The sequence below is a fragment of the Ursus americanus genome, chromosome 11, assembly GCF_024610735.1.
Source record: "Ursus americanus isolate L20-20 chromosome 11, mUrsAme1.1.p, whole genome shotgun sequence".
Classification (NCBI taxonomy): domain Eukaryota; kingdom Metazoa; phylum Chordata; class Mammalia; order Carnivora; family Ursidae; genus Ursus; species Ursus americanus.
This window is the reverse complement of record NC_142137.1, coordinates 25733890-25760886: the sequence shown is the minus strand read 5'-3', so window position 1 is coordinate 25760886 and position 26997 is coordinate 25733890. Positions and strand designations below refer to the sequence as shown.

The window sequence follows — 26997 nt, the reverse complement described above, 5'->3', positions numbered from 1 at the left end:
CACCAGGATGAACACCTGGCATCGTCTGTGTACCTGAGCAGATGCTTCAGTATGGCCATCCAGGAGGGAGGCTGGCGTCCTTGCCCTGTACAGAAGGCTACACGGCATCCACGATCTGTGGCAAGTCTAGAATACCCAAGGGGCTAAGATCTTTGTTACATTTCAACAGATACCACCATGAGATGGCCGTTCATCTTTTCCCACTCTTGTCAGGATTCTGGAGCCAAGATGGCATGAGAATTTTGATTTTTGACTCCCAATCTGTCACCAGAGGAATTCCAGTCTTAGCAAATGACCTAAGCAGTGGTTCCCAAACTTCAGCTTGCAGAATTACCTGGAGGCCTTGTTACAACACAGATTGCTGGGTCCAGGGTTTCCGACTCAGTATGTCTGAGCTCAGCCCAAGAATCTGCATTTCCAAGTTCCTAGGTGAAGCTGCTGCTGCTGCTTTGGAGACCACACTTTGACAACCACTAACTTAATGCATCAGAATATGGTAGATCCCCTGTGTGTATCAGGCTAGGGTGCACAAAGGAAGGACAGTAAATTTATGTGTCTCAGTGTTCAAGTCTCATGCAATGATTTCAACCACTGTGACTCATGCACCATCTCTTTTTACAAATTCCTGAAAACTTTAAAATGTGTTAACTAGGGTCCAGTGCAAACTAGAAAAATAGGTGGGAGTTGGAAATGTTAAAGAAACCATATTCATTTATATAAAAGTAAGTAGAGGAGGAAATCCTAGTTAAACACAGTTAAATAATGATGCGCTTGTCTTAGAAACCTACTGTTCTTTTAGAGCCCAACTAGACAGCACTCCTTTTTATACAGAGCTTCCAGGGAGCAAATTCTACTTGGTAATCTTCCCATGGAGGAGAGGATAGAAATAGGTCTAAAAATCAATTCTAAAATAGTTGATAACTTTCACTGCCAAAATCTCATTTCTCTAAGAGAATGGTTCTCAGACCTAACTGTATACTATAACCTCCAGAGAGCTTCAAAAAATATAGATGCCCAAACCCCATACCTAGAGATTCTAACCTAATTGTTTTAGGATGGGACCTAGACACAGGTTTTTTTCCAAGCTCCCCATTACTCTTTTAAACAAATTAAGAATTACTCCCCCATTACTCTTTTAAACAAATTAAGAATGTTTGGGCTCAAACTTATTTGCAAGATGGGTATATGCATACATGGTAAATTAATGCTGTTAATGAGACTGTACTGAAAACTAGTGAATAAAGATACATCCCTTCTCACTCTACTGGGTGATTCTCAAATGTGGCCAAGGTTGAAAACCACTGATGTAGGAGAAAGATCACAGACAGTAGGTGGATAGGAAAAAGAGAAGAAGGGCAGTGAGTCCCCTTTACATAATGTCTAATGACATCAAAGGAAATGGAAAGGAATGGGAGAGCAGCTGGGGATGACAACAGGTAAAACTGAGGCTCTGAGTTTCTGAGACTGATCTAAAAATCAACAGCATTGTTGGCTGTTTCACGTTAAAAAATCAGAAATGGCCGCATGACCAAGGAACTGCCCACATTTGTCAAAGACTTGGTAACAGTCCAAAGGACATATCAGTAAACCCTTTTAAAAAATGTACTTTTTTTTTTTTCAGAAGTGTTAGTAACTAGGGACTTGAGGCAAACAGCTTTAATTTCTCACAAACAAATCATCTAAAGGTTCAACTTTGAAATGATGTGCCAGAAAATTTACTACCCTGAACAAAAATTTTTAAAAAAATTTTAAAGGAGAGGCAAGAGGAAGGAAATTGAAATAACTCAGAGCACTTGATAACTGAAATTATCTTCCCAGTAACCACACTGACAAAGGAGTTTTCAAAGTTGTAAAATCATATGATTCAGATGATAAAACCGAGTTATTTTCTTCTCTTCCTTCTTGACTAGCATAGATGCATGAGGTAACAAGCTGGAAAAAAATGTTTGAAGCTTTATGATCCTGTTTAAGGCAGAATGATGAACCCAAAACAGAACACAGCACTGGCAGTCAACAGAGCAGAGAATCTCAGAACAGGTAACACAGACAGACATCAGGTGAGAATGACCTCTGCTCACACAAACAGGTCAAACACTGGGAACCCAGAGAAAAAAAACTCAGATGTATTTCCATTGTGTTAACAGTTAAAACCAATTCATCAATTTACAGTTTTTGATTTGATTAGAAAACTAAGATGTGGATAAATATGTATCTTAAAAATGAAAAGTATAATTTTTGATTAAAAACATCCATTTGTTAAGTAATTATTTTAAAACCAATTTAGAAGGCATAGTTTTCACCACCACAAGTTAACTTTCCTAATTTAATATGATACTTCACTTATTCAGTACTGATTACCCACAAATTAACTCAAAGCATTCTGATTTTATGAGAGTATCAGACTAAATCTCTCCCCTCCTCCCAAAGAACACCCTACGAAATGATACCTATGGTCAAAGCACCAAACTTCACCTTAGCAACTAACATGAAGGTTGAACGTGGCAAAGCCAAAAGTATGGCCCAGAACACATACACTTTCAGCCTGAAATAAGGCTCTTTCTTGGAAAGGGAAAAGACTAATAGGGCTGCTTTAGATAATTCAGTTCAGCAGAGGACATGCATCTATTCAAACAGAAGGCTGTAAGCTTATCTTTATTGGACAGGGTTGGAGATAGAAGGCCTGATCTAGGCCACTAATTTCAAGAAACAGTATACTAGCTCACCTAGGAAGTTATCTATCAGGAGCTTAAGAACCTAAGTGCGCCAAAGCAAGCACACTCACCCTGGAATCGGCTCGAAGACAACCTTAAAATAATCAGGCCCACAATTTTCATAAGCCCATTCCAGGCTTCTCAGTGTTACACAAATGGTACACCTAATCTAACTGCTCATTACTCTTTTAAACAAATTAAGAATGTTTGGGCTCAAAGTTTCCATGTTTACTTTTTTAAAAGTTATCTTATTGAAAATTTAGCCTGTGGTCCGTTTATTTGCAAGATGGGTATATGCATACATGGTAAATTAATGCTGTTAATGAGACTGTACTGAAAACTAATGAATAAAGATACATCCCTTCTCATTCTACCAACTGGGGGATTAAAAAAAAAAAAAGGGTACCAAATACAAGGATGCAAATGTATGGGGGTGCCTGGGTGGCTCAGTTGGTTGAGCATCAGACTCTTGATTTCAGGTCAGGTCAGGATCTTAGGGTCCTGAGATCAAGCCGTGGGTCGCCTGGGTTCCAAGTTCAGCAAGGAGTCTGCTTGGGATTCTCTCTCTCCCTCTGCCCCTCCCCCTGCTTGTATGCCCAGGCACACTTGCGTACTCTCTAAAAATAAATAAATAAATCTTTAATAAAAAGAAAAAAAAGGATGCAAATGGGGCTCCTGGGTGGCTCCCTCATTTAAGTGGCTGCCTTCCACTGGGGTCATGATCCCGAGGTCCTGGGATCAAGCCCCACGTGGGGCTCCCTGCTCAGCAGGGAGTCTGCTTCCTCCTCTGCCCCTCCCCCTCCCCCTGCTCCTGCTCTCTCTCTCCTACACTCTCTCAAATAAATAAAATCTTTAAAAAAAAATAGATGCAAATGTATGGAGGGTGAGATTAAAACAAATCCTTGATTTGGAAATAAATGCTGGCACGAAGTCCCAGGACAGCTACCTTGTAAGGTAAAAACTCTAGATCCACACCAACCCTGAGTTTTAAATTAGGTAAAAAAAATTTTTTTTTTAATTTATGAGACGGATAAGTCTAACGGAGAGATCTAGAGAAAGAGTTTTACTTTATAAAACCACTACAGTATTAGAAAAAATTAAAATGGATCAAACTTTTAAAAATATTAAAATTAAAACTTAAAGAAGAGGAATTCAGCAGGAAGCGTTAAACATCACTCAGCTGAGCTTAATATGAAATATGGAACTGAGGCAATTATCTAGATAATTTATGATGAAAGAAATATCATTTTAAAAATCAATTATTAGGACATTTCAGCCTAAAAGCAGTTTGAGATTTGAATTATGTGAATTAATGACTCAACTATCCACTTGATCTTTTTAAAATAGTACCAGTTTTCAAGGAGACATCTAATAAGTTCTACTGGATATAATTTTATGCCCTCCATAAACTTCAGGTTTATATCCAGGGTTGTACCTTTAAAAGTCCACTGTGGCCACTGCCACCTTCTCCTGTAACTGCCTCCAGGCCCATCACCCTCCCCAGAACCCTGGCTATATTCAGTTATCAGGCAGAACCATTTTGTCTGCTCCACATTTATCACAGTGTTTCAGTCTATCTTCTGGACACTATCCAGACACTACTCACCTATCTTTACTATGAAACTGAGAGTTACGAAGTTTCTTCCAACACACATAGGATTAGTATTCTGCTAGCCATGTTTTATCTTAGGGCACATGTGTACTCCATTTCCCTGGCCAATTAAAACCATCATTTTAGGTCCTACCCATACATCTCTCTACCTTGAAGATAAAAGCAGTAAACTTTTCAGTAGAGATAAACACTTTAACCTGGCCAGCACCTTCCATTATGCAACACTGTCTGTCTCTACCTTGGCAACCTGCCTTTAAACCCGACAATAACTGCATTGCAAAGACTCAACCACCTCACAATTTTAATACCTTTAGTTATGAGATCTGATTCAGCAGCCAAACTTCTGCCAGGAACTTCTTATATAAGTTTTTTCCCCCGAAATCCGTTTTTCTTGGTGGTCTTGTCTTCATTCATCTACCTATCTGAAGCCTACAATACAACAGAAGCACAGATATCCTGTTTTCCCAAAGCAGAAATTTGTCAGAGATAACAGCCCAACCCAAAAGATTTCTACACACTATGTATCACTCTATTCGTACTAAATAGTACACTTTGTATCTGACCCACAGTAAACTATGGCCATGTGATGAAGTGACCTATCAGAAATGAGAAACTCCAAACCAACAGGTTTTTGACAGAATACTTAAGCCACTTCTACTCTCCCACTAAAAGCCAGGCACAGACTCAATTCTTAAGTTATTAGCTAATAAAATCAAGGAAAGGAGCAGAACACATGGGTCCAGTCCACTCCCCCAGCAGCACACGGAGAGGTGTTACCTCAGTCAGCCACAGCTCGGAAAACATGCATTCAAGACAGTATTCCGGAGGATTACTATGAGGATTAGTGGTAATATACGCAAAGGTGTGGCACATAGCAACTTTTAAAATGGCAGCTGTTTTCTAAAAGTACAAACCTTCAAGTTATAATAAGTCACGGGGATGGAAAATATAGCATGGTGACTAGAGGTAATAATGCTGTACTGCAGGTTTGAAAGTTGCCAGAAGACTAAACCTTAAAAATTCTCACTGCAAGAAAAAAAATTCTGTAACTATGTGTACTGATGGAGGTTAACTAAACTTTTTGTGGTGATCATTTTGCAATATATACAAGTACTGAATCATTATGTTATACACCCGAAGTTAATGTTATATGTCAAATTTACCTAAATTAAAAAAAAAATAAAAACTCAACCTTCCCCACCAAATAAATAATAGAAGTAAATGAAATGGCAGGTATTTTATTGTTGTACACCCCCCACCCAAAGTCCCACCCGCACTCCAGGAGGCAGCAGAACATAGCAGAAAAGGCAAAAGTTCCAGAGTCAAAGAAACCCGAGTCTGATCCCAAATAAGTTCCTTAAGCCACTTCCTGGTCTTTAAATTGGGATTTACACTGAAATGTCGATCATGCAAGATCAACATTAGATGTAAAAACCTAGCTAAGCATTTGGCGCTTAGTGCTCGATAAATCATAGCTACTATTATTATAATTATTATTATTATACCTAGGCCTGAAAATGTGGTTGTGTAGACTCCTTTTTATTGTAAAAATCATCCTGGCTCCCATTCACAAAAATATCTTTTGAAATATAAGATTAAACAGTGTAATTCTGATTCCTAAATACTTCAGAACAATTCAACCCAAACACCTACTAGGTACCTAGAAAATATCTGCTGATACTTTTTTTTTTTTTAAGATTTTCTTTTCTTTACGCAGTTATGTCTATGAACGAAGTGGTGTCAATCACACCAAATTGTGTAAGACAGGTATCAAGTTCATTTTTTTCCCCCATTATAGATATCAAATTACTTGATGCAATGTCTTGATGTATTTCTTCAACATCATTTGCTCTGTTGGATATAAATCAAGCAACCAAATATATGGATCTATTTTGGTACTATCTACATTGTTCATCTATTCTTATACCAATACTATAGGTCGGCTGCTACTTCTATGAGGACAACCACTCTGCGTTCTATGCTTCATCAGGATGGCTGGTTTTTTGGACATAAATGTACACAGAGGAGACATTAGCCTGAAGCCTCAGGTTTGAGTCTTTGAAAGTCCCTGAACCAAGCACGGGCGGAGCTGAAGGGGCTCCTTCAGAGAGATTCTGGCTTAGCCTTACTACCAAAACCAATGGCAATGAACCTGATAGGGTTCCATCCTCTCAAGTCCTGACAGGGAAGAAAGGATTCTTCTTCAACACTATCCTTCTGCTGAGGACCCTAGACTCCTCTCTCCCCTCAAAGACTGGTTGTTCTAGACCAAAGCTCTCAGCCAGAACTCATGGGCTTCAGTGTAAACCTCAAGCCCACACTCCCCAAGTACAGCCATTCCACCAGCCTCAAGAAATAGACCAAGAAATAAATTCAATAAGGGGGGGGGGGGAAGGAGGGTATGAAGGGGAGCCCACGACACATTAGAAATGGGAGGAACAGGGGTGCCTTGGATGGCTCAGTTGGTCTGCCTTCGGCTCAGGTCATGATCCCTGGCCCCGCTTCAGGCTCCGGAGAACTCTCCCTCTGCCACTCCCCGTTTGTGCTCTCTCGCTTGCTTGCTCTTTCTCTCTCAAACAAATAAAATTTTTAAAAATAAATCTTTGTTAAAAAAGAAAAGAAAAGAAAAGAAAAGAAAAGAAAAGAAAAGAAAAGAAAAGAAAAGAAAAGGAAGGAACAAGTTCTAGTAGTTCTAACTGGGAAATCAGGTGACTTCATGCCTCCCTTCTGTCCCACACAGCAGGATGAAGTAGAAATTTAAACTACCATAAGGCAGCCTATGAATGGTTAACATTTTAATCTAAATAAAAAATTGGAGGGGGGCGGACAGAATGGATAAAAGTTGTCAAAGGTACAAGCTTCCAGTTATCAAATAAGAGACTAGATCTTAAAAGTTCTAATTACAAGAAAAAAGAAATCTGTAACTATGCACACTGATGAATGTTAACTTAAGTAGGCTTACTGTGCTGAACATTTTGTGACATACATAAAAACTGAATCAGTATGTTATATACCAGAAACCAATGTGATATGTCAATTATATCTCAATAATAAAATAAATAAAACTCTGTATTCTTCTCCTCTATCTGCAACCCTGCCTGTCCCTCTCTTCCATCTCTACGCTCTTGTGTTTGTTTTCTAAGGCTACCACAACAAATTACCAAATTCAGGGTCTTCAAACAACAAAAATTTAGTTTCTCATAGTGCTAGAGGCTAGAAGTACAAAATCAAGGTGTCAGCAGGGCCATTCTCCCTCTAAAGGCTGCCGGGGGCGGGGGGGGGGGGGGCCTTCCTGGCCTCGCCTCTTCCTAACTTCAAGCGGCTCCCAGCAATGCCCAGTGCTCTTGGCTAGGAACCACACCACTCCAACCTTTGCCTCAGTCTTCATGCAGGCCTCTCAGCATCTAACTGTCCTCTCCTCTCCTTATAAGGACACTAGTCATTGGGTTTAGGGCCTGCCTAAATCCAATATAACTTAATTTTAACTAATCACCCCTTAAAAGACCCTATTTTCAAATAAGGTCACATTTAGAGGTTCCAGATGAACAGGAATTTGGGAGGTCGCCATTCAGCCCACTACAACTCCCAAATTAAAATAAACCACCACAATGGGGCGCCTGGGTGGCCGAGTTGGTTAAGCTTCCGACTCGGTATGGGCTGAGGTCCTGATCTCCCAGTCGTGAGATGGGACTTCTCAATCCCCATGGAGTCTGCTTCGGTTTCTCTCTCCCTCTCCATTTGCCCCTCCCCATCACCACGTGCAGGCACACGGGCACACACAAGCTCTCTCACCCTCTCTCAAATAAATAAATAAATCTTTTAAAAAATAAACCACTACCACCAAAATATGAGGCAAAGTGAAAGGAGATGATAAATCACAGCATTACAGAAATATAAAAAAAAATTCAAAGTTATATTCAAAATTCAAATTCAAATTCACCAGCGGATTACTTCCAATCTGAATTAGAGATAATGTACCTTTTGCCTTTCTCTCACCTGTGGGAAACTGAAGTCTTGGAAAATATCAGAAGTCCCATTCAAGGGCGCCTGGGTGGCTCAGTCAGCTGGGCACCCAACTCTTGGTTTCGGCTAAGGTCATGATCTCATGGGTCTCGGGATGGAGCCCCAAGATGGGCTCCACCCACAGCGGGGAGTCTGCTTGAAAGATTCTCTCCCTCTGTCCCCCAAACTCACACATGTGTGCTCTCTCTCAAATAAAATCTTCTCTCTCTCTCTCTCTCTCTCTCACACACACACACACACACACACACAGAGTCCCATTCAAAATAGCACTAAAAAACAACATTCCACTGGCCCAGACAATTGACATACTCTGAAAAATCTGTTATTAGGTATAAACACTCGTACATATCATCAGGAATGGAACAGCAAAAAAGATGAAAGACAGGGAAGGATATTTTTCAGTAAAAAGTACTTTCATTTAACTGTTTGGGGATGGAAAATAGACCATGAGTCTCAGAAGACCAAGGTTTCCTTTAAAAAAAAAAAATTACCTTAGGTTTTTAACAGCCCCCTCCCCAAATTATCCTTTTCTAATAAGGATATAAACCTACAGGAAAGCACTATAATATCACAGTTCTTTTTATTTTAATCAAGGTATTATTTCAGCTTTCTGGGGAAAAAAATACTTGAGATGAGCTTAAAGACTTGTGTACTCCCTCTGCTGGCTCTGAATTTAAAGTAAATTATCAATGGCTTCAGGAGACAAGTTATTAATTTCACTAGACATCTAAAACACAATGAAAGATATGATGTGGATTCTCCCTCAACACACACACACGTGCACGCGCAAAGGTCTTTTAAGAAATAAAAAATTCCAAACAACTACTAAAAACTGCAAAGCCATCTCTGTTGGATTATAGGTTTACTCCAAAGGAAAGCTAATGCATTCCATTTGTTTGCAGAGAAGTTCCTTCTTGCATCGGCCTTGCCCCCTACAAGTGTGCCAGAACTCTTCCTTGCTCTGTGCGCACCTCTCCACTGGAGGACTACGGTGCATGTGGACACCCAGGCATGGTGAGCCCCTAGAAGATAACCTGCCTTCTTCATCATAGGCAATCACTAGAGTAGCAAATTACTGCAAGGACCATAGCCCATAGGGGAAGTTAGTCCATTTCACTTAATGTTATCCCATAATAGTAACTGACAAACTGCAAAGGAAAAGTCCCAAGATTAAAATCTAAAAAAAAAAAAAAAAAAGTCTGAGTAGAAAGTGAAAGACACACTCTCTGGAAAAGCCCAGCTTGAAACATGCACCAATCATACACTTGTGTTTTATCAAGAAGGAGTGATACATCACAATATGGATGCCTGCTACCGTACTTCTTTTTCCAACTGGGGAAATCATGACACTAAGAAATGAAGGTTGTTCGGTTAAGAATAAAATCGTTAAAGATACTGAGTCTGGGGGCGCCTGGGTGGCACAGCGGTTAAGCGTCTGCCTTCGGCTCAGGGCGTGATCCTGGTGTTATGGGATTGAGCCCCACATCGGGCTCCTCTGCTATGAGCCTGCTTCTTCCTCTCTCACTCCCCCTGCTTGTGTTCCCTCTCTCGCTGGCTGTCTCTCTGTCAAATAAATAAATAAAATCTTTAAAAAAAAAAAAAAAAAAGATACTGAGTCTGTCAGTAATGACGCCATCAGAATTGGGGTCTTCTATCATAATCACAGCCTAACCACCTATTAAGAAAACTCTTAACTCGGAAGAGCTACAGACTGGCTTTGAAAAGATCCATCTCAGAGAGTGCTTGCCGTCTCTTCCTTCTTCATATGTGACTTCTATTTTCCAATCCATGGAAATAAAACTTCAAGTTTTATATCTGGGACTTCTGTCTCCAAATGCAGAACATCATGGACAACTTAGTTTTACACAACAGCTCTGCTCCTGTAAGAAGCGCATAAGTGAACTTTAGGCCGAACAATCCTATGGTGACTATTTTTAGAGAGGGCATACTGATGCAGCATCAGTGGGGTACACACACGGAAAACAGACTTGATTTCAACTTTCTCTAAATGAAGTCATTCCTAGATCGAGGTTTTCCTCAGTTTCTATGATGAGTAGTGACTGGCACTAATGAAGTTTTCAGGGACTGCTAACACTAGGAAACAAGACCTGCAAGAAATGCGTTGGACAGCAGAGAATCCTTTCATGATTACACTATATCCCATCAACGTTAATGCTAGGAGGTCCAAGACTTCATAGCTGTAAGTATCCAAGAGACTGTACACATGATGTCACCTTAGTCCCAAATCACATCATCTCCTTTCAGTGTCAGAGTCCCAGAACAAGGCTATCTTTATGGGCTAAGGACACAATGATTCCAAGAACAGCTCCAAGTATCAGAAATGTTTTTGTCTGGTAGACACATTCCATGTTTTGGAGGCTCTTACCCTGTCCTTGGGAATATACAGGAGTCACAGAAAAATGACAAAAGAAATAGGTGGGAGTCAGGGCTGGGCATGGTAGGGTGTGGTGGGCTTAAGACAGATGGCTTTTTCAGCAAGGTGAGCTGAGAACACTGATGGGGAATGCTAAAAAAGCAACGCAGCTTCTCTAGCATGAGCCAGCCTAAGGAGGGAGGAGGGGAAGCAGAGGCGAGCAAATGAAGTAAGAGTTTGCAGAAATGGAGGCACTGACACGAACAGCTGTGAAACCACAATGGTTAACAGCAGACAGTACAGAACACTGTTGCCCAAGGCTCGCGCGGACACACTCTTAGCTCCATCTCTGCTGGCTGTAGGCTCCTGAGCCAGTCACTCACATGCTCTTGTCCTGCTTCCTCACCTGTAAAATGAAGTAGTTAGATGATCTCTAAAACCTCTTTTCGTTCTAAATTTGAAGCAAGAAGCAATGTGGATGAGTCAGCTGTATCAAGGCTCCACCTCCACTCCAGACGGAGGCCAGTCCTATCACCAGGCCCCACAAAACAGAACTGGAGACCCCAGATCAGGCTAGGACCACAGGTGTGCTCTAATCCAGATGGCCCGGGAAAGCCCCAGCTTCTCCCAAACAAACCCAAACTACAGGAGCCATGCTAGAGTGGCCCCGCATCTCCAAAGCAAGCTGAAAATGATCTGCAGAGAATTAAACACCAGCTCCAAGCCAGAGTTCAACATCAACTTTGCCTTTTGCCAATAACTTCTCCACAGAGGGCTGAAGTATCGAGGAAAGCAGAAGTACAGACGTGAAAAAAGGCAAAGACAATGACAAGTTCACAGAACAGATTTGCACGTTTATTTTCTGTTTTCTTCCTCCAACAGAACCTAAAGCCTGTGAACGGGGACCTCCTCTGCCTCGTGCTACTACTATATCCCTGAGACCCAGCAGAATGCCCTGTGAACGGTACGCCTCTCATAAGTATTTGATGAATAAAATGGCATATCATGAAAATAAGTAAAAAGGTTTTCTCTTTCTAATCTGTAGTCACTTACTGTACACCAGCTATAATGTCCACTGACCCTAATCCACATGTATCTAAACTACAGAGATACAGGGATACAGAGATAAAAACCCACCTATATATGTCATTCTGAGCTCCTTTCATAACAGCAAAAAGCCAAAGTGGCTCTTCAGGACTTGTGATACAGGAAAAGGTCAGGAGAAAAATGAGGAGTCGAGAATAGGATCGAGTCTGTTCCCCACAGGCAAGATGGGTAAGATAGGAAAACAAAATAAATTCCATATTCTCTCTAGCCCTGGGAATCTAATCTGATAAGCAATGGTACGGTAAGCAGGGTACCCTGCCAGAGCACACAGACTGAAACAGTCTTACCTTTGCATTTTTATGAAGATCTTTGGATGGACGGTGTTTGCTAAACTTTTTCCAGACCAAATAAATGACTTTTCAGTGGGACAAGGACTCTTCATTAATTTTCCAAATAAAAGTATCTTGCAGGTTTTAAGTAAGAATCACACGTATTAAAAAGTTAACTACAAGATGTTCTTCTATGGTGTCATTCTCTTAAAATAGAACCCTCCTAAAATCTCCTAAAAATAAGCCTGCATAGTTTCATTTCATTTTCTAAGAAGGAGATAAACATATCAAAACAAACACTTAGCTTCTTTTTTAAAGAGTCTCTCTGCTACATAGGGCTCACAGATCAAAGTTTAAAAGGGCCAATTTCTTCACTTCATACGTCGATGACACAGCTTTGAAAAAGAGGAAAAACAGTCCCCCTAGTGTACTGCTGCTGTAGGAAGAGGAAGTATATTCGTTGAGAATCACTGACAAAGAGTACTGCCAAAGGAAATTACAAAACAGCATTTTGGCAACATGGGCCAAGCAGAAGACGTATTCCTCACACACGACCAGAACCGGCCCTTTGGTGAGTTACTCCAAAAGGTGACTGAGGCCAAAATTACAAGCCAACGTGGAATTATCACAACTTTGTCATTCTGAAATTTTAAGAACATATTTTTAAACATGAAAGTTGCAGATAAAATAATATTTTCTTAATACAGTATGCTGGGAAGGAACTGGATGCATTAATCTAAAGAACGAGAACATCAACAAGCATCATGTGGCAGGTGGGCCCTCATCTTTTTACCCTGGGGAGAAGCTGCAAGAGCACACATCTCACATGAAAGAAGACGTCGTCTTTTGCAGAATTATCCTCCACAGCAGAAGTCGTCATACGCACAAGATCCTACATTTGTGAAATTGTGAGAAACAGCACAGAAACTCATGGCTGCCTAATGTAATCATATCCTAATCCCCTGTGAAAAGCAGGTGTGTGGGTGTGAGGACATGAATAGCGATAAATAGGCCTTAACAGGTAAACCCTGGAATCCTAGAGGTCTGTCCCACAACAGGAGGAACCAAGAGAACATAGCAGTTTAATTAGGGGTGGTGCAGTGCAAGTAAGCTTAATCCGAATTAAAGGAAATGTAACCTTTTCCCCTCTTAACCACAACTGATTATTCATTTCTACTTTAATGCCTGAGGTAAGGGAACCTGTGAAATAGCCAACACCTTTCTCTCTGGCACAATATGTATCTTACAAACCTAAGTGAACCAAGAACTTCCTTCTTTTGTTAAAAGGCTATCTTTTCTGCCACCTTCATCACTTCACAGTTCCTAAGTACCTGTACTGATAGACAGTGAATGCTATACAAATGGGACAAACTCAATCAACCTCCATCAATATTCATCTGTCTTTCTGATGCTGAACTAATAACCAAGACATTTTTAAACTGAGAGGCAAATATGCTTTTCAGGAAAGCATCTTCTACTTATGTAAGACTACTTGTTACTTAGTAAAAAACCCTCAAAAAAATGGTCAATTTAAAGATCTCCAGAACTACAGCTAATTACTTCTCTAACTAGCTGCGTCATCTTAGAGAAGTCCTTAAGAACCAGGTTCTTCACCTATAAAATAAAGGAGTTGAACTATCTCAGCAAACCTCATCCTGGCTGTACATCAGAATCACCTGAGAAACTTAAAAAAATAAAATAAACACCAATGCTAAGCCCCAGACCCACCCAATTAAAACCGATTCTCCAGGTATTGTTAGTTTTTAAAAGCTCCCACGGTGATCCAAATATGCAACCAGCGCTTCAAACCACTAGTCCTAATCCTGATCTCCAAGGCCTCTTTCCTAATTCTTTTATTCTCTAATTTTAGGGTGATAATTCTGGTGACAGGATCTCATAATGCAATAGCCCAAAAAGCCACAAAAGTAAGGCCTAAACCCTGCATACTGTACCTATGTGCTCACAGGACTAAGAGAGGTTAACCTGAATTCTAGACATTTTTAGAAGTTAAAAACCCTAATGCATAACTCAGAATGAAAGCAGTGTGGTTTAAATGCACACGCACGCTCTCAAAATGACTAATCATGATAGGAATCGACTCCTGAAACTTGGACGCATGGAAATGGGTCACAATTAGCTCCTGACCTCTCCCTTTTCCCTCTTCTTCCACCCCCACTAAACCACAAGCACAAAAAAAGGTTGGCTATTAGTCATAATCGGAATATGAAACCAGGCCCAGTTTCAAAGGGCTTTCTCCATCATCAAAGATTTGGAAGTTCCTGCATGGGTGCATCTTTTGATGAAGATCATCTTACAAAAACTCTTTAACTAAATTATATCCCCATAGTCTTCAAGGATTAGCTATCATGTGATACTCAGAAATAGAACTAATGTAAAATCTTAAAGCAAAAATAATTCTATTTACATAAAATATATAAATATTTTACTTTATGTCCTGTATTAGACATATTAAGACCTGAATTTCAATTTACAGTATTTCATAAGTTTTAAAGAGAGATGAAACGGAAACTAATTTAACATTGTGTGTTGACTATACTTCAACCAAAAAAAAAAAGAGAGGGAGAGAGAGAAATGAGATAGCAGAGAAGGAAAAAGAAACCACGAGACCAAAAAAAAAAAAGGTTAAGGACATAAAACCACAAATTTTAGGACTAGGCCCAAAATCTCTATTGCAAGTCCTGCAACTACATGAAAATATAATTAACCGAATCACAATTCATAGCTACTTTTGGTAATACTACTTTCTCACCTAGATCTTTAAAAAAAAAAAAAAAATCAAATGCTATTAAACCATTACTATCTTTAACTACAATAACTAGAGATGTTACTTGTGGGATTAAACTACTTGTGTAAACTTAAAAATCAAAGGAAAAGTAAAAACCCTTCCAACATTAATTATTTAAGCTAAAAGCAGATTCTCTGCACCAAACTCAAAATATACAGGACTAATTTCAAGTTGAGAAATTTGAAAAATATTCCAAACCCCTATATCCATTTTCTTAGATCCTGAAACTCACCCCTTCCTGACACTATACCCTGAGATTAACCCTTGCTATTCACTTAGAAACTTAGTTTTAAGATATCACAGTAGCACTGCTTTGAAACGGAATTCACTCTCAAGCTTTCTGGAAATGGTCCTCATATCACACAACTGGCATTCCTTTGCAAAGCTGTAAAATTAAATCAAATGTAAGATTCATAATGTCAGCATTTGTTAAAGGAAATGAGACAGATATGTGGAATAATTTCAAAGCATACGTTTTGCTTTTAAAGTATCTCAACAAATCCTCTCCAATACCAGCCATAAAAAATTTTTTAAAAAAGATACTTTGTTTGCAAGGGTTTTTTTTTTTAAAGCAAATTAAAACTCAACATACTAAATTCTTTAGTTTTTTCACAAAGAGATTTCCTCTCCAGTGCTCCAGTTCTCCACCAAGATTAAACTGTTCTTAATGTATACACCTACTGGAACCCAGGAAGATACAGTGCTCCCCAAAGACATTCAAGGAAAGGACTGAATGAGGAAGGAACTACCTAATTAAAAAAAAAAAATCTAACTAACAAATAGAAGCAACCGATAAGCCATATGTATCTCCGACTGTACAGGACTCCTCTGCCTGGTACTGACACATTCATGTCTTGGGGAAAGAGGCCAGGAGGATGAGGTGCCAGGAAGAGCAAAGCAGCTGGGTATCAGCAGCCCAGCAGGGGCACAGGAGTTAATCTGTTTGGATGCCCAACTGCAGGAAGTCATTACATCATAGGCCTTTCCACACCTCTCTCCCTACCACGTGTCCAGTGCCCCAAGAGGCTGAAAAGGAACAGTAGAGAGCCTCTCTTCTGGTTCACTTACAGGTAGAAGCCATTACGGCCCAGCCCTGACACGACACCTCCCTCCCAAAGGCCTAGGTGAAGCTCCAGGCCTCAGTCCTCCACACCTGGACCCGGCCTCAAACAGCGCCAGAGTCCAGGCCTCAACAGAAGCAGCAGGTGTGGCTAGTCCGCCTTGAGGTGGCAGGGCTGGCCCGTTCCAGGGCTCAGAACATCTCAAGTTCCGCGGCAGGTTTACTGGAGAAACATCTCTAAGGAATAAAGGTGTCAACACAGGCAAGGAAAGACAGCCAGCCAGAAAAAGGTTTACAACCACTGCTTTTTCTAATGGGATCGGTGTGCCTGTGGGAACTAACATCCACAAGCCAGAAACTTCGACGCATGGGTTTTCATCCAGTTAGTGACAACGACCATACTCCTGTGACCAACTGGAAACCACAAATCCAACCCCTCCTCTGGGCACCGAGACCCAAACACTCCCCCACATCCTCTCATTCCATCCGCAGAGCCCTCCCCGCATCCCCACTACGGTGATTTCTACTTCGAAGTTGGCCGCAGACCTACCTCCTCCGTGCTGTCCCAGGAATCCAGCAAATGCACTCCTGTCCGCCAGTCCTTCCCTCGCCGGTATCCCTTGCCCCCTCTCCTCACCTGGCCATGCCCTGAGGCTTCCCCGGAAACCTCCTTTCCCCGCCCCACCCTCCGCGGCCGACCCTAGGTTCCCCTACTCTGGGGGTCACAGAGATCCCCCGAAACCTCACAGCGGAGGCTCTAGATGCCAACCCCTCTCCCCAGCGCCCGCAGGCGCGCTCCGATGAATCGAAGGCGCGTCTCGCACTGCGCAGGAGGCCCGGCGGGTCCGGCCGCCCGCCCGAGGTGGGTACGCACCTTCCACCCCGCAGAGCTGTTGCTGTCGCCCTTATCCTTGAAGTAGGGCACGCAGCGCACCATCCACTCGTAGATCTGGGACAGAGTGAGCCGTTTGTCCGGCGAGCTCTCGATGGCGCGAGTGATCAGGTCGGCGTAGGACAGGTTCCCCCAGGCGTTCCGCCGCGACGAGCATTTCCTCGGCTGCCCGGAGCCCCCAGCCGCCCCCGGCTGCGGCGGCGGCAGTGGCTGCTGAGGCTGCAGCGGCGTCTGCGTCCCCCCGCTCAGCGCGCCCGCCGCGGGGGCTGGCCCGGACCCGGAGTCCTGCCCTCCGGGAGCCAGCAGCCGGGCCGAGTCTTCAAGGAGCAGCCCGGAGCCCAGGGTGCCGCTCCCGCCGCCGCCGATCGCCATGGCCGAGCCAGCCCTACCGCTGCCGTCCTCGTCGTCTTCATCGTCCTCCTCTTCGGGGATCATAGAATCGGCGGCCGTCTCCCCCGAGGGCTTGGCCGGGCTCCCCTGGAGCTCTGGCCTCTGCAGGGGCCACGTACAGGAGCGCGGCCGGCTCTGGGGCTCGAACTCCGGGTCCAGCTCCACTTCGAGCGGAGAGAGCGGGGCCGGAGAGGCCGGTGCCTCTGCCATCTTCGCCGCCTGCCCGCCCGCCCGCGGCTCGGGCTCTCGCGCTCTCCTCTCGCGCCGGGGCGGGGTGCGGCGGGGGAGGGACGGGGGCGCCGCGAAGGCTCGGGCTCCCGAGAGCCGCTGCCGCTACTGCCGCCGCCTGGGGAAGCACGAGAGAAGAGAGAAGGAGAGTTGGTTATCCCGGTCTGGAGCCCAGTCCTCGGCGACTCCGCGCCCGTCGCCGCCGCTTCCCGGCCGCACGGCGCCCGCCTCCCAGAAACAGGCAGACCTGGAGACTTGCGTCCCGCGAACCTGGCGCAGCAGACACCGCCCCCTGGCCAGGCCGCGGGGGAGTCAGGAGCGAATCGACGGGCTCGCACGGGGCAGCCCCCTCCCCCTGCCGCCGGGGCCGCCAGATCTGCAGGTCTCTCCTGGGCTAGGTGGCTGGGCGGGGAAGAAGGGGGAGGGGCGGGGGCGGGGGGAGGGGCACGGGCCGCGCCTTTAAAGCGGGCAGCGGCCAAAGCTGGCGCAGCCGAGCCGCGGTCGGAGCCCGAGCGGGCGTGCGTTTGTTTATGTTTCGCTCGGGCCCGCTCAAGTGCTTCCCGCGGCGCCGTAGCCAAAGTCTGTGGCGTCTTCCGCTCTTCTCCTCGTCCCCGGCCCTGCCGCCTCCGCGCCCCCTTGTACTCCCTTCTCCCCGCCGAGGGGGCCCGAGTCCGGGGACGGCGCGGGCAGCCACCTTCTCCCCTCTTCGCCCGCGGGCCAGGAGGACGAACGTGGGTCCGAGCGCGGACGGGCTCTTGTCACTTCCAGAAAAAAGACAAGACGGGAAGCAGAGGGGCAAGCAGCTCGGCGGGTGTTTGCAAAGGGTCGAGCCAAGCAGGAACGACCACTTTGGGGTTTTGTGTGGTTTATTTGCTCGCGGGCGTTGTACCCACCACCCCCTTCCCAGTAAAGCACGGGGGGAGGGGGCAAGTCGGAACATAAATCTTCCAACAGGTCAGGAAGCGCCAAGTCTCCCGGGCTGCCAGAAAACCCGGACCAGCACGTTCATCACCTCCTTGCTCCCGCTGCTGCCATCTTGACAGTTTTACCCCTTCACTCAAGTCCTTTAAAAACACTAACGGGAGGGAAGGGGGGCGCGCACACCGAGTCACGGGGAGGGAAAAGGGAAGCGCCTGGCCCAGCTCGGAAGCAGATCCGGAGTCACCGGGAAGGCGACCGCCCCGCTGCACAGCTCCGGCGCCTACCTCAGTTCCTTCCCTTCAGGGACGAGGGGGGAGGACGCACAATTCCGCGCGGGCCCGGGGCACGGCGAGGAGGGGGCGCGCAACCTCGGCGAAGGAGAGGCGCTCCGGCCGCCGCCGCAGCCCGCCTGAGGAAACGCCTGTCAGCCTGCGCGCCGCCGCCTTCCACATTCCTCCTCCTCCCTTCCACGAGCAGGGCGGCCGCGGCAGCAGCACAAAGTTATAGACACACGCAGGGTGCCTCAACCTAGGCTGACGGCGGGCGGGCGGGTCCCCGCCCAGAGGGAGGGCTGGGCGGCGGGCCCGGGTGTGCTGTGTGCGTGCGTGTGTGTGCGTGTGCGTGTGTGTGTGTATATGTGGGCTCGCGCGCGCGCGCCTGCGCGGCCAGGCTCCGCGGGACTGCGGGCGTGGGTGTCAGGGAGCGCGCCGCGGGCCGGGACTAGGCGGGCTCCCGCAGCCGTCCCCGCCGGGCTCCTCCTCCCTCCCGAGGGCCTCAACGACAACAAAGCGCGGCGCTGGCCTAGGAGAAGAGGGAGGCGGAGAGCAGAGCCCCAAACGTTCCACGAGCGCAGTCGCGTGGTCTCTCAGACTCGGGCAGGGCGCCTGGTACCGGGGGTCCCCGGCGGGCGCGTCCGTCCGCCAGGCTCTGGGCCGGCCCTGGTGTCCGGTTCCCGGTTAGAATCGGACACCAGATAACACCCGCGATAAGATGCTGACCGCAGATCGCAAGGATTACCACGGCGTGGAAATACTGACAAGCGAAGATGTTGGTGCCTTACAGGACTTCGATAAACTGATGCCTTCAGATTTGATCAGGCACCGAGAGGTTTGCAGCAAAGTCTCTTACCTAGGACGCTCGACGCAGTGTTGTTTCACTTTTCACGGATTTCGTGGCAAATGAGGGTAGAAGTGTAACTAACTCAGGAGAAATGCAAATTATCCCCCATTCCTAAACGCACGAGCAGATTTTGAACAATTATGAATGGGAAATAATTTGTTTCTAGCCTGTAAATGACTCCAGAATGGCTACTTGTGCATTTTTGAGTTTTTTAAAAAGATACTTCTTTAGGTTTAGAGAAACATCTTCGCAAGTCCTTATCCTATCGGTGCCTAAATTGTTCGTTTGTGCACTAAGAATGCACTCCATGCGACACGCACACCAAAAGTCTATTCACTTTGGTTCATAAATATCTTTTTTTCTCCCTTTTTTCTTAAATCCTCCTAAGTCACTGGAGAGAGCTCAGAATCTAGAGCTCGCTCCTCAACAACCCAATACACAAAAAGGTCCAACCCAGGGTACTCAGGAGTCCGCCCACCCAGCGGACTCCAGGCTCCGGGCTTTGCGCAGGGCCCGTCACTCAACTTACGTGCGGCCCCGCCCCTGCACCAAGCTAGTTCGACGCGTACAAACAGATGATGTCATTGTATCCACACGCGCGTGACCGGAGAGCTCTGCGCCGCGTCCCCATTCGCTGAGCCGCCTACTCGTCAAACCACGCCGCGCGCTGACTGGCCGTGGCCACCAGTCTCCAGGCCCCAGACACCCCTCTCCGCCCCCCGCCCCCGCCCCCCAGCAAATAATAAACAATCGAGTAAAATTCTAAGGAAGAAAGGAAGGGAGGGAGAAGAGGAGAAAGAGAGGGCAACCCAGAAGCCAATCCTTCGCGCGCTGAGGGAAGAGTTCAAAGGAGGGGGACTTGAGAAGACAGGGGAGGAGAGAAGGGGAGCCGACCTGGGGCGATGGGTCCTGCCGCGTTGTGGCGGTGTCGGGGAGGAAAGTTGGAGAGCACCCTGCGGAGCGTGCCTGGCAGAGTGGGGGGACGCTAGGGCCCTGGAGCAGCAGGACTCGGGGCTTCGGGGCGGTGCGCAGCCGTCCGAGGGGGAGGAGAGTGAGTAACGCAGGAGCGGCGCGGGCGGAGCCGGCAGACACGTGCGGGAGGAGGGCGGGCGCGCGCCGCACTGGCTCGCCCGGGGCGCGCGGCACGGTAGCCGCGCGCGCTTGTTTACCAGCGCACGTGGGTGTTATTTTTAAATGGAATGTTGTGCTGGCCGCGCGGCTGAGTGGCGGACGCGTGGGGCCGCCCGCGCTGGCTGGGGGACGCTGCAGGCCCGCGCCACGGCCTCTCCGGGCTCAGCTCACGGGCCAGCCAGGCTGTCCCCACTGCGGGCTTCCAGCGCACTGGCTGGCTGGGGCCGGGGAGCCTGATAGCGAGTTTCGCGCGCTGCCAAAGCCTCCACGGAGATGTCGAGTTCCTGCCGCGGAAAGCTGCCTTCTTTTAGCCCGGCTTCGGCTCCCTCATTCACATTCCGGGAACAAAGCCACCAACTTCACTTCGCCCTGGAGGCCGCACGAGGCCGGGCTCCGCGGCCACAGGTTCCAGAGCCAATTTCACACGCTCACATATTCCCTGGCACACTGTACCCTGGCCGCGAGGTAGACTGTTATCACCTTGCGTAGCTTGTGACCTCGCTACCTTGTTCAGAATGTCCCCAGCCCTTTATGCGCCCGTCACTGGGGCATACAGCTCTGCCAAATACAACGCTTTTGCTACCCCGGCTTGTCTTCGGAAGGGAACTCTGGGAAAGGGGGCTCTGACTGCTTCCTGGGGTTGCTCCTGTGCTTGCTGCTCCTCTCCTCTCATTGTGGGCCTGCCCTTCTGAGAAGCCCTGAGTTTGCTTTTGGTTTATAGCATGGCAATGTGGACGTTGATACACGACCACAGCACTCAACTGCAGGTGTCCACAGGAGGTGGGAGGGGTGGATCAGGGCTGCAAAGTGCATATGGGGGGGCGGGGCTTTGGGCATATTACTGGGAGTCTTGTTCAGCTTTTCGGGAGGAACCCGGAGGCCAGATCACCCAGTGCTTTGCACCGTGATACAGCATAAAATCCAGAGAACTTCAGTTGCTCCTTCTTAATATTTATAACACACTGTACAAGAAACGCACGCTTTTTCCTCTCAGAATCTAAGCAATCTTTTGTCGTTAAAATACATGCATATTTAGAAAGAATATGTTTACACTGGCTGGGCTCTCGGCCATTAAGAGTTTCACCATAAACCTGTTGAGTGTCCATTTACAGAATGCATATCCCAAGGGCATTCAAGAAAATGGAAGAGTTAAAGATTTGGTAGATTAATTGAGCTCTTTGTGACCCTCTTGGTGAGGAATGGGGGTTGGGGACATGATATAGTTATGTCCCTCAAAGAGCTTACAGTCGTGGGGAGATAGACATTAAAAAGTTCAGTATTTCAAGAGTTGAAAAGCAGTACAAGACAAAAACACAAGAGGTCATGCACAGTGTTGGGTAAATTTCAAATGGATTGAGGATCAAAACTTCAAATGGAAAAACAACAACAAAACTTCAAATGGCAGCGACTATAAACATTCAGCTTGGTAAATGTGCATCACACCCAGAGAGTAAACTCTCTTGTGATTTGTCCCTGTGGGCAAACCTTTGAAAACAAAGAGGTTGAACCTCAGTAATTGATATATTTTAGCCTGAAATTGCTTTGACCTTTGCTTTCCCTCTAAGGCCTCCATCGTCCTTCGTTTCTTCTGTCCACCTTTTTTTCCCTAAACCTTTTTGCACATATAATCCAACTTACGATGGTTCAATTTAGGATTTTAGGATTTTTCAACTTGACAATGGTGCACTAGCAATTCACATTCAGTAGAAACTCTACTTCAAATTTTGAATGTTAATCTATACCCCCCCAGTCCCCCCAACCCCACAGCGATATGTGACGCTGGGCAGCAGCAGTGAGCCACAGCTCCCAGTCAGCCACCTGGTGTTAACAGCCAATATACTTGGAACCATTCTGTACCCATACAGTCATTCTGTGTTTACTTTCAGTACAGTCAGTATTCAATAAATTACATGAGCCAGTCAACAACACTTGATAATAAAATAGGGTTTGTGGTAGATGATTTGGCCCAACTGTAGGCTAATGTAAGTGTTCTGAACGTGTTTAAGGTAGGCTAGGCTAAGCTGTGATGTTTGGTAGGCTAGGTGTATTAAATAACATCTTCAACTTAACCATATTTTCAACATAACACTGGGTTTTTTCAGGGCATAACTCTATCATAAGTCAAGGAAGATCTGTATAAGAAAGCTGAGTAAGTTATGATTGTTGATTGAGAAGGAATGCCAGCATTTTTGGTCAAAATTTTCCTCACTTAATTTACTTCTTGTTAATTTTTACAAATGACTTAAGGTAGTGATTGTCCACTTCATTTTGTTTTGTTTTGTTTAAGATTTTATTTACCTGGGGGGCATCTGGGTGGTTCAGTTGATTAGTCTGCCTTCGGCTTAGGTCATGATCCCAGCATCCTGAGATGGAGCCCCAGTTGGGCTCCCCGCTCAATGGGAGTCTGCTTCTCCCTCTGCCCCTCCCCCTACTGTGCTCTCTGTCTCTGCTCTCTCTCTCAAATAAATACAATCGAAAGAAAGAAAGAAAGAAAGAAAGAAAGAAAGAAAGAAAGAAAGAAAGAAAGAAAGAAAGAAAGAAAAGAGAGAAAGAAAGAAATTTTTTTACCTGAATAAGCTAAGTAAATTCACCATTTCCAACATCTAATTGTGAGGCAGTTGGTGGCAGATACCAGAGCTCTGCCTCTAAGGGGGCCACCACTAAACACCTGTGTCCTTGCCTTATCCTCCCCTCACCTAGGTCAGCTACACACTCCCTGACCCCAGAGCCTAAATACTAGGAACTGAGCATGCTGCCTGTCAACAAAGTGCTCATTTCCCTCTATGACTGGCTTCTACATCCATCTCAACAATGAAGAGTGAAAACAAATACAATATAAGTCTCCAAACAAATATGTGAGCCAGCTGGAAAGAAAGAAGGATCCTCAATATTCGGTTTTATAGCTGCTCCCCACCCTTTGTCTGACATGCCCATCAGTCCCTTCCTCTGTCTCCCCATTCTTCTGCAAACTACTATGGGAAAAACATATTGAATACTATATACCAAAGAGCTTGAACTTTGGCTTGTCTTTCAGGGTGTTAAGGAGACAGCTGGCCCAAAATGGAGTTACTTATGCTAAGTCCCAGATCAACAAACCAAGACTGCGTACCTAACTTAATTGCAGTTTCAACACCCACCCCATCCCACCCCCAGGAATGTAACCTTTAACCAGTCAACATGGAATTACCTGGTCAGCACTAATGAGATAGCCAACCTGATAGACTCTTTCTAATCCCCTTAGGAAAGCAACCTTGCCTGAAACAATGCATTCTTCTCTAATAATTTCCTTTGTCCATCCCCTTCCACCTTTAAAAACCTTTCCTTCTCTACAGCTTGGTGGAGCTCCTTTCTATTGCTAGATGGGACGCTGCTCAATTCATGAATGGTTTAATGAAGCCAATTTGATCTTCAAATTTACTCAACTGAATTTTTGTTATTTAGCAGGGCATCATTTGAGACAGGTTTCATCACTACCTTCTCCAAGAATCTCTGGAGCTCCTCTCCTCACTCCTCCTCTTTGCTTTCTTCAGGCATGACCTACCCTGGCAGAGCTTCCCCGGTCATTATGGTGACTGTCCTAGGATTCATTTGGAGAACAACTCTGTGTGTTTACAGCAGGAAAGAAGTGGGGAATCGAAAAAAGATTGAAGATTTACCTGAAAGGGAACTGCATAGAGAAGAGAAAATGGAAAGGATTCTCTGTTTTGGTATTATAAGGTAACGATGATAGCTAACCTTTGTTTGTTGCTTCCAGGCCCCGAACTAAGCACTTTATTTGCAGTGTTTAAGCCCTCCTAAAGACCATCCGAGGTAGGTACAGTAATGCTAAATGGCACGAGGCTTAAGAATTCAGGTCTGATCCCCTCACTTATCAGCCAAATGACCTGGGCTGTTATTTAACCCTTGGCTTCAGTTCCTCATTCATGAAATGAGAGTAATATTTTGGGGGGTTATTGGAAAGATAGGTTAAATGAGATGAATCTAAAGCATTTAGGCTTAGAATACTGGGAGGGGTTGGCTTTTAATATAGTGATGCCCAGGCTCCATCTTGGACCAACCTAAGCACAATCTTTAAGAGTGTGTTAATTTCTTTTTTAATGTTTGCCAAGTGAATCTAAGGCAGTGAAAATTGAGAACGCTGAATTAGAGTTCTCTCTTCTTTACACTTTACATAGCCCTCTGCTATGACTATTGGCTTCCGCTCAAGAATGATGACACAGTCATTAAGTATGCACAAAGCGGGCAGGTCCCATAACCATAACATCTCCCTTTGTCTCTAGAATGACTACCCCAGCAGGGACCATCCCTCTCATTTCACAGCACTTTGTCACACAGTGAGTGGCAGGCCCAGAATCTGAACCGAAGTCTGTGTGGATCTCTGACCGGTGTTCCCTTCCCAACCCTGCAGTGCTTTTCAGCAGTATTTCCCTATGTGGCCCATTTAGCCTGGAGACAGACACAAGGCTGGAACCAAAGAAATAAGCCCAAGCACTAACTCAACCGACCCAAAGCTGGAGTTTGGACAAATCTGCACCCATCCAGTTGTTTTCTTGGATCTCTTATCTGTTTTTAAAGTTTTCTAATCAATTGGCAGCCTTGGAAAGGGCGATATTTCACCCGAAAGTCAGATTTCTCACTCTTCTTAAAAAATAAGATCTGGTAACATGTGGCAACATTTAGCTGGTATGTGCTCTCCAGCTCACCTCTTCACCATCAGGCCTTTCATTTATGTCTCCTGAGGGACAGCTAGCTAGACGTTGGACTTAACCATGCTCGCTTGTATCTTCTACTTCTACAGGGCACGGCGGGGGTGTCTCATTGCAGCTCATGAGAAACAACTGTGCACGTCCCTTCCCAGCTCTTTGTTCAGTGAATCAGATTGGTTGCTTGAAATGGGCTGTTATAGGAGTTGTTATCCCATGGAAATTGGCAAATGGCTAACAATCAAGTCTTTTGTGGGTTTTGTTTTGTTTTCTTTTTCCTGAGAGTCAGTTTGCTAGCACACCATTGCCCCCACTCCACTCAGCCACTGTCTGGTGTTCTGAGGACAAAGATTTGTTCTGAACAGAAAGTGAAGGGAACAGAAGCATTTGAGAAACTACTTCAATCCTGCTAAGCAATTGATTACACATTGTCTAACCTTTTCTTTTTTAAGATTTATTTATTTTAGAAAGAGAGAGAACTGGAGCGAAGGGAGGGGGAGAGGGAGAGAATCTCAAGTAGACTCCCCACTGAGCGAGGAGCCTGACATAGGGCTGGACCCTGAGATCAGAACCTGAGCCTAAATCAAGAGTCAGATGCCTAACTGACTGAGCCACGCAGGTGCCTGCTAACCTTGCTTTTAAATGGAAGTACTTTCCATTTAATATGTAGAGTAGATACCCATAAAAAACCTTTTGATGAAAACCAAAGTTGGATAAGATTTTTTTACTATTTTTTAAAAATGAACCATTGAGCTGGCAAGAAAGCGAGGAAAAAACAAAGTTAAGGTAGGACCCCTGGTAAGTGAGCAAGCTCCTAGAAAATCTGTCAAACTGCAGTGTCCTTGAACTTCCACATTGACAGGTGTGCAGTGATGGAGACACAGAAGATAAACCCTCAAGCCTACCCAAAATCATAAGCAAAATAAGAACCTATCCCAATTTAAATTGGCACAATCATTATGGAAAACAGTAAGGAGGTTCCTCAAACCATTAAAAATAGAACCATATGATCCAGTAATCTCACTTATAGAGATCGAAAGGAAATGAAATCACTATCTCAAAAAGATATCTGCACCCCCAATATTCACTGCAGCATAATTCACAATACCCAAGGCATGTTTCCCAAGGCATATAAACAGCCTAAGTGTCCACTGAAGGATAAAGGAATAAAGAAGATTTGGTATATATGCAATGGAATATTACTCAGCCACAAAAAAAGAAGGAAATCCTGCCATTTGTGACAACATGGATGAAAGCTGAGGGCACTATGCTAAGTGACATAAGTCAGACAGAGAAAGACTGTATTATCTCACATATACGTAGAATCCAAAAAAGTCAAATTCATAGATACAGAGAGTAGTGATTGCCAGGGGCTTTTTGTGAGGGAAATGGACAGATGTTGGTCAAAAGATACAAACTTTAAGTTACAAAATAAATAATTCCAGGGAGCTAATGTAGAGCATGGTGACTATAGTTAACAACACTGTAGTTTATACTTGAAAGTTGCTGAAAGAGTAAATCTCAAGTGTTCTCACCACACACATACAAAAGGGTAACTATGTGAGGTGATGGGTGTGTCAACTAACCTAATGGTGATAATCATGGCACGATATAGGCACACATCAAATAATCATGCTATACACCTTTTTTA

The 26997-nt window shown here is 45.1% G+C and overlaps 1 protein-coding gene across 4 annotated transcripts in view; it reads right to left on the bottom strand.

Moving 5' to 3' along the window:
- Positions 1 to 20534, bottom strand: part of FOXO3 (forkhead box O3) — a 127017-nt gene extending 106483 nt beyond the window's left edge. Inside the window, exons 1-2 of one of the 4 annotated variants that reach the window (XM_087865367.1) lie at positions 20407 to 20534; positions 16837 to 17590 (exon numbers count right to left, since the gene is read on the bottom strand). In XM_087865367.1, coding sequence (XP_087721493.1) covers positions 16837 to 17454 — 618 coding nt within the window. In that variant the 5' untranslated portion in view covers positions 17455 to 17590; positions 20407 to 20534. Of the gene's footprint in view, positions 1 to 16512; positions 16630 to 16836; positions 17591 to 17719; positions 17893 to 18677; positions 19012 to 20406 lie in introns of those variants that run through there. The other 3 variants (XM_045806937.2, XM_087865366.1, XM_087865368.1) reach the window with 3 other exon arrangements.
- Between the last annotated feature and the right edge of the window lie 6463 nt (positions 20535 to 26997).